Consider the following 11,221-nt stretch of genomic DNA (forward strand, 5'->3'; position numbering starts at 1 on the left):
GGTATTTGACAGCCTTGATCTCAAAGAAAGCCATTAAGAGTAGTTTTATCTCCGGGTTTTGTAGCCATTAAATCAGTTTTTTATCAAGTCGCTGGTATGCTTTCAGGAAGATGTGTGGGAGAAACGGGGAATAAACCTTCCCAATTCAAATGTTGGAACTGCTTTGCCATACTCGAGCTAAATGTTAATAACCAGAAAGGGATTTTTCTCCACAGCAGAGCATTATACTTCTCGCTTTTAGAGCACCACAGGGCACGAAGTTCCAGGGGACACGAGAGCGCGTGGCCATCAATGTAATCAATACTGCACACTTATTGCTTCGGGAGGGTGGGAGGCATGGATCCCCCACCATGGGCACTGCAGATCGAGGGGTGCTGGGCACTGCAGGCTGGGGGCCGTCGGTGCCTCTGTGTCCCTTTGGGAGCTGGGACCACCTGAGAGCGCCGAGCCGCGGGGCCGCGCTCAGCCAGGGCCGCCCCCCGCCGCTTCCCTCCGGCGTCACAAATCGTCCCCCGCAGCCCTTCCAGATTAAACCATTTTTCTTTTAAGGAGATTAGCTGTGGCTTTCCATGCAGGGAAATGAATTGGGCCACAATTAATGTCGCTTCCCCGTTTGCCCGCTCCCTTCGTGCGCGCTGTGAATTAGAGCTGAAAGCAATGCTGACCGTGTCCATAATGCTCTGTCACTTCAGAAATAATTTGGTTGTCTTAAAGCTAATATATAATTACCACCAGCAAATATTTCTTCTCCGTGAAGCCCGATGGTTCCCTGGAGTCATCTTCCAGTTTTTCAGCAACTGCTCCTCTAATCAGGGGCGATGCATTTGAAATTTCCAAATCAAAGCCTGCAAATGCTAACGGGCAGCTTTGGCTGGGCACTGCTCGGTCCTGGGTGGGAACAGGAGGATGGAAAGGTCACAGTCCCGCAGGAAAACCTTGAGATAATCTTTGTGAGCAGCGGCCAAAGGCTTCCACGCACCTCACTCACGTCCTGTGCTCAGAGGAGGTGGGGAGATGAGCCCTGCCCTGGCACAGCCCCGTTGCCCGTGGGTCCCTGTGCCCCCCAGTGCTGGGCGATGCAGGGTTGGCACTGCCCAGCGCCATCGATCCGCCGTGTGCCTGCAAAGACAAACCCAAACAGATTCGTCTGAGGTGAACCAAAGCATTTCGCTCGGATTTTGACCTTTTAAAGAAAATGAATAATGCATTTGAAAATAAAAACTCATTTCAGACTCGAAAATCACAACACTTCCAGCTGGAAATGCCAGGGCAACGCATTATAACACCTAATTTCTCTGATTCCTGACGTGGAAAATCTGTTCAGAGCAGCACCTTTCAGCAGGAGGGGTGAGCAAAGCCCTGGAGGATCACCCGGGCCCCACACTGCTGCCATCTCAGCCACCCCCTACGTGTCATGGATTGATTGCTGATGAAATGATGCACCGGGCTGTAATTGCCCGCACAGCTCTGTCACTGACCAGGACTGGGGCTGCTCAGTACCAGCACTGAGGGAGGGCTCCATGGTGGCACTGGAGCTCGTTGGCTGAGGGGCTCTAGGATGTGTTTCCTGCCATTGAAGGCTGCTAGCAGGGGAGGTGAGGATGATGATGAGGTGGAGGAAGGCCCCTCCATGTCTGCCCCACCCCCGACCCCAGCCACCCTCGTTGCTCCCAATGCCCTGCACAGCAAAAGCTCGTTAGCAGCCTGGAGAACGTTTGCTTGCTGTTGCGGTGCCATTTTCAAACAAGTCTCTCATCTTTCAATTTGGCAGGCAATCTGAATACCCATTTTAACTAATAAAGACACCCGGTAACATCTTATTACAACGCTGGCAGGCTCCCAGCCAACGCTATGGTGATCTTTTGTTCAAATCGGGTTTTCTCCATTTCTTCCTCATAAAGGGAAAAAAAAAGATGCGGTCCCCCTCGTGCCTTCCACTCCCACGTGTCTCCCCCCGTCCACCCCGCTGCCCGCAGCGCCCATCGCTCTCCTCCCCCGTCTCCCTGCAGGAACTCCTTCCCAGGAGCTCCACGCACCCCTGCGGTCCCTTTTTCATGCAAATGCCGGTTTGTGCTCTCCGGGAAGGAGCCGAAAGCTTTGTCATGGAAACTTTCTGCTTGGGTTTGTGTTTCAAAGCTGCGCTCACTTCCCCACTCCCCTTTCCCCCCCCCCTCGTTCTTTCTTTTCAGACAAAGCATCAGACTTCCACCGCTCCACTCCAGAAGTCGCCCTTCTCCCCTCCGCTGTGAGCATTCAGCGGCTCTCAGCCTGCGGCGCGACCCAGCGGGGGGCGGGATAAGGGCCATCAGGTGCCTTGATGGGCAAAGAGCCTTCTTGGAACTCGGCGTGATGTCTGGCACCGAGGGAGTTCATATTATGGGATGGCTGCCTGGCGCGGCCTGCCCTGAGCGCGTGCTGCTCGGTTCCGAGGGATCTTTCCAAAGGCAGAGCAATGAGCAGAGCTGGAGCCCCGTGGCAGCCTGGTGGGAGATGGATCCCAGGGCCCCCAGGTCTCTGAGTGCTTCCTTCTCTCGTAGCATCCATCACAGAGGCTCAACTCAATCCCACCTATTGCTTAGAGCTGAGCTTCCACCCAAACCACACTTGCAGGGGTGTTTGCAGTGCAAGCACAGAGAACACTGGAGCTGCTTTCCTTCTTGCTCCAAAGCAGGAGGAACTGGGAGCAACTTTGAAAACACCCTCGCACCAGGCTGGAGGAAAAGGGGTGTCAGGAGTTTCCTAATGAAACTCCATAGGTTTGGGATGGGAGTTTGGGACGGAGTGAGGTGAGCAGCCTCCCCAGCGAGCAGCATTCTGGGTGAGCTTGATTGGAGAAGCCAGCTGTACTCAGCTGCCTCAGCAGAGATAGGCTGTTTTTACCTTCTAACCTGATGGGAGGTAATTACACCACTCCTGCCTCCTTATCTTAAAAGCCAGAGCTCTTCTGTGCCCTCCTGCCGGCACCTGGAACGTTCCCTGCTCACACGTGGGGCTGAGGAGCTCCAGCTCTCCTCTTTCAGAAGCCCATTTCAGATGCACTCAGTGCTGGTGCACCCAGCACAGCTGCTCTCGCGAAGCAGATAACTTCTGACCTCTGGAGCTGGGGAGGCTGGGAGCCACACGGAGCACAGCCCTGCACCCAGCTCAGGGGGGAAATGCCCTTATCCTTGAGCCAGGCAATACAAGGTCGCTCCCTCACTGCACGTCCACACACGGTGATTAATTACAGCACAGCAGCACCAGGGGACGTTTTTATTTCAAACACCACGTAGGTGGTGCAGGGTAGGGGAAAAACCAACGCTGCAAACCCAGGTCCATGAGTGCTGAACAGCAGGGAGCAGGCAGGGGTTGTGCCTGGTCATGCACCAGAGGAACGTTTTGGGCTTCCAAAGACAGTCACCAACACACTGTTTGTTCTGGTTGATAGGCAAAGTTCAAGGGATGCTCTGCAGCTAAGTCCTGCCTGGCTAAGGAAATGATTTTTGATGTGTTTTCCTCTCAAAAGCACAGGATGGGGGAATTGGGATGTGGTGTAGGATTCCCCCTTTACTCCACTTTTTATTGGGCTTTGGTTATTTCCATTCACATTGATGCACTTTCTTCCCAGGTATTGGTGGCCGCGTAAAAATAGATGTGGGCATAAATATGGAAGCAAATAATTAACTGATTAACCCCCACTTGGGAGGGTCGCTGCTGATGAAACAGCTGCAGGCAGGGTTTGCTCAGCGCCTTCTCTCTGCATTGGGTGCTGCAGAGCGACTCCTGCAAACACAGCCGGGACAAAACCGCAGAGGGAGGGCAGAGCAGAATCTGTAAGAGAGGCGGGCAGCTCCAAAGGCGGAATTAAACACCCGGCAGAGCTTTACAGAGCTCCTCCTCTCACCTCCAGTCAATCCCGCAACCTTTCCGTGACCCCTGTGAAATTACCTCCATCAGAGCTCCGTGCTCCGCTTGCACTCCTCGAGAAACGTCGGGAGAAGAATCAGTTGCACGTTAACGACTCGGTGTTGTCATTAAGGGGGACAACTTCATTAGCAAGTGTGAACAAAAGCAGCGTAACCGCTGCTGCCATCGCCATCCCAGCGCTGTCAGAGCCCGCAGGAGCAGCGCTGCCCCTGCAGGGCCCTTAAACTGCTCCTGACTGGACTGAGCTTCAAAGAAAGTGGAGTTTAATTAAAGCTAATGTAGTGAGAACAAACTAATAGGCAGCAGAAGGGTACGTTAAAGCCCTGCCACGATTTATGGTACTTTGCAGACTGAGGGATGTGTTCCAAGGGGGCACAGCTGTGACTCGCATTCCCCCCCCCTGGAATGGGAGACCTGTGGACCTTCCCCATCTGCAGCAGCCAAGGATAAAGCACCAAGTCATTGATAATCCTTAAGAAACGTTATGATATGAAAACGTAATGAAAATTTTTCATCTAATCGACTTTAATAACCCAACAGAGGGACCTCTCTGCATTGCAGACAGCACAATAATTTTCTAAAATATGAGCTGTCGTTTCGCATCAGTCCTAAGGAGGCAGAGTAACTCAGAGTAACTCAGCACACCATTCACTGGGGCTGCAATTCATCCCCCTAACACCCCACAGCAAGCAGTGCCACAGCTGCCACACTCACAGCCACCCCAATGGCTGGGAGATGGGAGCAGTGGGGACAGCCTTCAGCCAGCAGGGATCCGGCCCTCCTTTGCTCCATGCTTTTGTTCTCATCTCCTTTTTCCTCTCTCTGCATAATGAATCTTCCCCTCCGTAGAACTCACAGTGGATTTCCAATAGTTACGTCAAGGCCAAGCAAGTCAGCACTGTAAGTAGGGGCAGATAAATTAAAATCCTGCCAGGCTCACCAGCAGCGCAGCCGCTTCCTTCTAATCCATTAGTGAAAATGAAGCCATCAGAAAATTAGGTGCTGCTTGATGTTTTCTGGGTACTAATGATCGTGACTTAACAGAAATAAATGCGGTGTAAAGTAGTGAGGGAGAAGGGGAGCATTTTAGCAAACAAGATTAAAACAGATTGCGGGAGGGCCATTGCTCTTCAGTCACAGCTGTGACACAGGGCAGGTCAGCCCAGCAATGCTGGGACCCACTTGTGGGAATGGGCTGACACCATACTGGGGACCACAAGTGCTCCCCCCACGTGGGTTTGGGGCTGCAGGGAGGGCTCTGCCCAACAAGGGACACCACGATGCTGTCAGAGCAGGGCACAAATTTTATTGGTCTCGAATGAGTAGAAAAGCATCACCAACTCCAAATGATTCGTTTCTGCAACATTCGATGGCGGGTACAGAATCCTTCAGAAACATTTTGTAAACTTTAAGTTAAAAACACACAAAGATTTAAAGCCCTTGCAATATAAACATTAAAAACATCTAACAAAAATTAAGACCTTCTGCAGTTGTGGCACACAGCGGTGAACATCCCCCCTTCCTGTTCTGAGCACAGGGCAGCCTGGTCCAGCAGCGGGGCTCCCATAGGGCCAGAGGGACCCCACAGCAGAGTGGGGTGAGATGAGAAGCAGACACGTTGCCCTCACCTGTGCGGGGCTGCATTGCCCAAACGAGGACCAAGAGCCGTGCCACAGCTCAGTAGTAGATGACCTTCACACAGAAGGTCTCCTCGTTCTTGTCCTGGTGGTCGTTGATGTGGATCAGGATCTCCTCCTCACCCACGCTCTGACTCGGGGCAAAGCGCAGCCCGATGGTGTACACCTCCCCCCCAGCAACCTGCACACAGCACAGCGGGCACGTGGGGAGGCTGGGGGGCATCAGGGCGCCTGCTGCAGCTCCTATGGGGGGTAGTGCTGTACCTGGAAGGAATCCTCCCTGAACTGCAGCAAGTCGGGCCGGCTGGTGACCAGAAAGTACAGCCTGCGTGTGGGGTAGGGGTTGGTGTAGGTGATGCGCTTGTTGGAGCCCTTCCCGCTGCCTGCAGGGATGGTGATCTCAAAGGCCTGTGGGGCACAGAACAGCACTGAGGTCAGACAGAGCCTGGGCTGCTCTGCTGTGCACCTGAGGGGAGCCCAGCACACCTTGCTGCCCTGTGTCCCACTCCCCTGCTGCTCCATGCACGCTCAGTTCCTGCCATCAGCGACACGCGCAACGACCTCTGAGTAAAAGCATCTCCTCAGGCTGCGGTTTGCATCACTACATCCACAGCAGTAATTATGAGACTGAGTGACAAAGGGCCAGAGGAGCAGCTGGGGACCGGCCAACAAACGCTCTGACTAATTAATTTATTTCCACGGGGATAACCATGGTGCTAATTCAGATAACACGGCAGAGCGCAGGGACTGGGGCTCGCACTCATCAGGAGTGGAGTGACATCAGTTTAAATGCTGCTCTCCACCTCACCCAGCACCAAGTGTTCCAGGAAAACATTTCTAAAACGAACACGTTAACTGGGAGATCCAATTTTCTATCTTTGAGCAAAGTCCTAACCTAGCACAGTGCTAATAGAAAGCAGCATGCTGTAACTTTAATTTCACAACTGGGTATACTTCAGAGTTGACACTCCTCAGCATGGAATTGCCTTCAAAACAGGCTGAAAGATATTTTATGATGGTCTTCAGTGAGATTATTCAGGCACTGGAAGGCTAAACGTGTGCTCCAGAGCTTAAGTGAGATGGGGAAATGGAAATAGTAACAGGCAGCATGGGTAGAGTCCACACACATCCTGCAGTCCTGGCAGGTAAAGACAAGTGATCCAGAGTTACTCTGCAATACTGCTTTAGGAGATTAACTCAAAGAGGACAGTTAATCTCTAATCTGTCAGTAATTCTTAGAAATTGGCTTTAGGATCCTTGCTCATGACAGCTGGGAATAATGGCAGTGTCTGCACGAAGACCAAGCGCTCGCCCGGCGATCGATGCGCAGCGGCACGGCTCCCAGCACGCGTCCCTCCTCATGCACAGAGGAGGAGAATGGATACCAAGAGCGGGTGTAGATAAAGCAATAAGCAGCAGCCAGCCCAGGCTGTCAGCACGCACAGCCCCCAGCCCAGTGGGGTCACCACGCTGACCCCCCCCACCTCCCCATGATTACCTTGGAAATGAGCGGCTGTCGGCAGGTGACGCAGAGCAACCAGGAGGACACCAGCTGGTGGCACTCCACATCCACCAGGTTGAGGTAGAAGAATCTGCTGCCAGCCCGGCGCGGCCTCACACCCACAAACAGATCCAGGACCCCATTGGGGGGCAGCGTGAACACACCTGCTGGGTCCACCTGCAAACACACCGCAGAGGAAGGAGCACGGGTCCCATCAGAACCTCCTCCCTCAGCTCCTGATGCTCTGAAGTCACAAAAAGCCAGAACAGGGTGTCCTCACTGAGGAGACGGCATTGGCACCGCTCACAGCTGCTGCCAGCATCCTGGGGAACCCCCCCGAGAGGGAGCAGAGGGATAAACGAAGACAAACTGTGTGCAAATCATTTTTGGATGGCAGGCTGGCACCCCTTGGCAGGAACAGCTGGGAGAGAATCTGCACCTCCATGAGGTCCAGCTCAGAATACAAATGAGCTCTGATTACACTAAGGAATGCACACCTATGATTGGAACATTTAATCCCATCTGCACTAATGAAGCAGGTCTGGCTGCATGATGGTGCCTGTGCCAACAGCAGCCTGCACTTTGCCCAGCAAGAGGACCCTAACAGTGCTTTACCAACAGCTGCAGGGATCTTCTCCTACCCGCACTGCTCGCTCTGAGCACCGCAGCAGAACCCAATGCACTGCCATCAGCATGGCCAAGGCACAAAGCTGGCATGGCACGGGGAGCAGGCAGTCCCCCAAACTTGGACTGATGGCACACACCACTGTGGTGCCATCCTCAATGGGATTCATTCCCTTCTGCAGTCTCAGAGAGCTGAGATTTTTTTTCCCCTTTGTTTATGGGACAGTAATGGGGTTTTTGTTCCTTTCATTACTCCCATTTACAATTATGACTAAATGAATTCTAAAGAAATTATTAGTCTTCCAATAGTCTCATTAACGCAGATAATTTGCCCTCTGGGGCTTCGTACCAACGATCCTACACACGACAGCTTTAATCAAGAGGTAATTATCACCAAGGCATTTTTCCTAACTCCAAATGGGACGCGTTGCATTTCTAAGGGTTACAGAGCTGCCAGCCCAACCCAGCACCCCAGGGACCCAGCAGGAGCCCCGAGGCATTACCTTCAGCTCATGGGGATGGGAGCAGAACGCCTTCACCCTGCGCAGGGTGCGGGTGCCGCGCAGCGGGACGGCCAGGCGGGAGAGCTGCCCTGCAGTGCAGCTGACATCCAAACGCTGCAGGGAGTGCAGGTAGAACTGCCAGATGTGCAGCGGCGTGGCCAGCCAGGGGTCCCTGCAGCGAGACGAAGCAGTGGCACAGCCCCTGCCTGCTGCGTTCAGCCCCAAGACCACCCCAACCTCTGGGCAGACCTCTCCACGGGAAATTTCAGCCTTACTTGTGCAGAGAGAGTGAATGAGTACAGAGAAGCTGTCTGCTGCACTCAGAGCATTATTTACGGAGATTGGAAAAGCAAACAGGTGTTTTGGGAAGCCTCCTGCCTGGCTTAGCGAGCAGGGCTCGGGAACGAGCAAGCAAGAGAACATGGATGGGAACGTTCCCTCCTGCTCTGCCTGTGCTCTGGGTGGTTCCTTCTCCTCTCTCTGGCTCCTGTTACTTACGTATAAATAACAACAAAGAACGTTTTGATCTGCGGGCTTGGTCCTCCAGCTACTTTTAAGAAGACGTCCTGTGGTTCCCCAGGACCCTGCGCACAGAAATCAGAGCATCGTTAGGATGGTTAACCCAGAGATCAAACCAGCTAATGAGGACTCCAGGGTTTCCTTTCTATTAATGAAAAAAACACCAACCCACTTACAACAGCAGATGCTTTCAGCATCTAGTTAAAAACCACATTATTAAGTTATTATACAGCGTGGTTCAGCTCTTCCAGTATTTTTAATTACAAAAGAGGACACAAACGACTCTTGCATTCCAGGTTTGCATCCATAATCAAATTTTGGCAAATTTTCCCTACGTTTTCTAACAAGCCATAATCCAATTACCATTGGATTATGCACTGGCAATTAGTAACTACCCTTCATAACCGTCTGTGTTCATACACACACTTATTTTTTTCCACTTCTATCTCAAGCAGCAGAAAGAGAGCCTTGCAGACCTCACATCTTTGCTGGGAAGTACAAAACTGAAGTGGAGTTTGGGGAGACACACAAAGCATCTTCCAGGTGAACTTTGAGGGCTTGATCCAAAGTGACACAAAGTAAAGAAGACACCGGTATTGATTTGCACCAGGTCAGGAGGGAAACAGGGCTGGAACCAACCTCCAACTATTTGCTCTCCAGGAAAACAGGCACAACATCAGGCATCAGATACCAAAACAAGGCAGCCCATTTTAATTGGAATCAAGGGCAATTCTGCCTTAATCACCACCAGTATTTCACATTCCTACAGGCTGACAGATCAGGATGCTGCCATGGGTGCAGGGCTGATCAAAACAGCAAACCACAGGAGGATACAAAACAAAGCAACACAGGAGTGTAACTGGTACCATATTTTTGGTCTCACAGATGACATTAGGGTCACTGCAGCGGACATAGACCTCAGGATCACTGCTCGGCATCCTCACTGGAGCACCTGCAGGAGGCAACACCACGTGTGACACCACAGAGCATTTTATTTATGCTTTGTTCTACGCCATCGCACAGCCGTGAGCTGCAATCCCTTACGTTGAGCTATCAGAGAGCAACCGGGTCATACTGGTTCAAGAGAGTATAAAATTAGTGCAAGCAGATGGACAGAAAGCAAGCAACGAAGCCCAAGGCCATAGCATGAACAGTCTTTGAAGATGCAGAGAAACCATCCCTGATGGTGGGAACTCGCTCTCTGGATGCCACCCCACCTCCTGGCAGAGCCCTGCGGGTCACCTGGGAGCGTGTGCCATGGAGGCAGGCGGAAGGCCTTCTTCAGGAAGGTCAGCTCGGGGTGGAAGAAGCGGAAGGTCTGATCCACCACGTGGGGCCGGGGCTCAACCTTCACCTGCAGCAGGGCGATGGGTTTGCCCCCGCTCACACAGAAAGCCACCTGCAATAGGGGGGGCAGAGCAGAGAGGCTGAGTGCCAGGCATGGGAACAGCGTGGTGGTGTCAGCACTCCGTTCCTGGGGCTGGGAGGCAGCTCCACGATGCAGCAGCCAACAGCCCCACGTGTCTCTGCATCCCCACCTGGATGAGCCTCATCTGCGCAGCCGTTGGCTCCTCCTGTGCCCTCCCTGCATCCTCTTCTTTGCTCAGCCCCATCGGTTCCTGCAGGAAACAAAACACTTGGTTTTGGAAGAAGCCCCACGACACATAAGCAGTGTTTCCTCGGCAATTCCACCGTGTGCTCTGCACCCAAGCATGATGCAGCTCTCAGCATACCGGCACCGCTGTGACAGCCGGCTCTGTGGAGAACATCTGGTATCGGAAGGGAATGTGCACAGTCTCCTTGGGGCGCAGGTAGATCTGAGGCCTGAGGTCATCCCGCAGGTGGAACATGTCCTCCTCCAGCGGGGTGGCCGTCTGGGTCAGCTCCTTGAAGTGCCTCCATTCCCTTGGGTCCAGTATGACACTGGAGGAGCGAGAGGTGGAGCTGGTTGGTGTCCCATTACCCCGGGTGCATTGGGAGAGGTCCAGCACCAAAGCAGGCAGGAGACCCTGAACAGACCCCAGCAACGGGGACAGAGCCCGGCACAAGCACTGTGAGCACACACACAGGGATGGTTGTCGGCGCTACCTGAGCTCGGGGTGGTCAACCTCAACCGTCACCGTGTGCTGGGTGCTGTAGGGGTTCTTCAGGGCAAACTCAAAGAACTCGGCCGTCCCCAGCATGGCGTACACAGTGTGGGTGACGGTGATGGCCTGGCTGAGCATTTGGGAGATATACCGCTGCTTGGTGCGCTCTCGGTAGGCATCGATGATCTGCAGGTACTGCGTGCACTGCTTAGAGCAGCCCTGCAGGACGGAGGGGACTGTGAGCCCGGAGGCAGCACAGGTTGTGCCAGGCACCCGGCCCGCCCTCACCTCGTGCTGGGGGATCCTCCTGTTACCACCCTCCTGCTGCTGCAACGCTGCCAAGCACTGCATCTTGCGCTGCTGGATGGCCGCGGCCTCATGCGGGGCATGCAGGGGTTCTGAGCTCTGCTCCAGCCGTAGGCTGCACAGAATGGCTGCCAGCTC

The 11,221-nt window shown here is 53.4% G+C and overlaps 1 protein-coding gene across 1 annotated transcript in view; it reads right to left on the minus strand.

Moving 5' to 3' along the window:
* Window positions 1-5,192: 5,192 nt before the first annotated feature.
* NPHP4 (nephrocystin 4) overlaps window positions 5,193-11,221 on the minus strand; it is a 20,513-nt gene continuing 14,484 nt past the window's right edge. Inside the window, exons 18-28 of the mRNA XM_042883429.1 lie at window positions 11,066-11,218; window positions 10,779-10,996; window positions 10,424-10,613; window positions 10,229-10,309; window positions 9,933-10,089; window positions 9,557-9,642; window positions 8,670-8,755; window positions 8,172-8,343; window positions 7,042-7,221; window positions 5,808-5,951; window positions 5,193-5,724 (exon numbers count right to left, since the gene is read on the minus strand). Coding sequence (XP_042739363.1) covers window positions 5,584-5,724; window positions 5,808-5,951; window positions 7,042-7,221; window positions 8,172-8,343; window positions 8,670-8,755; window positions 9,557-9,642; window positions 9,933-10,089; window positions 10,229-10,309; window positions 10,424-10,613; window positions 10,779-10,996; window positions 11,066-11,218 — 1,608 coding nt within the window. The 3' untranslated portion in view covers window positions 5,193-5,583. The remainder of the gene's footprint in view (window positions 5,725-5,807; window positions 5,952-7,041; window positions 7,222-8,171; window positions 8,344-8,669; window positions 8,756-9,556; window positions 9,643-9,932; window positions 10,090-10,228; window positions 10,310-10,423; window positions 10,614-10,778; window positions 10,997-11,065; window positions 11,219-11,221) is intronic.

Source organism: Lagopus leucura, unplaced genomic scaffold (genome assembly GCF_019238085.1).
Source record: "Lagopus leucura isolate 7727_CA_CO unplaced genomic scaffold, USGS_WTPT01 Super-Scaffold_100037, whole genome shotgun sequence".
In the NCBI taxonomy this organism is placed as follows: domain Eukaryota; kingdom Metazoa; phylum Chordata; class Aves; order Galliformes; family Phasianidae; genus Lagopus; species Lagopus leucura.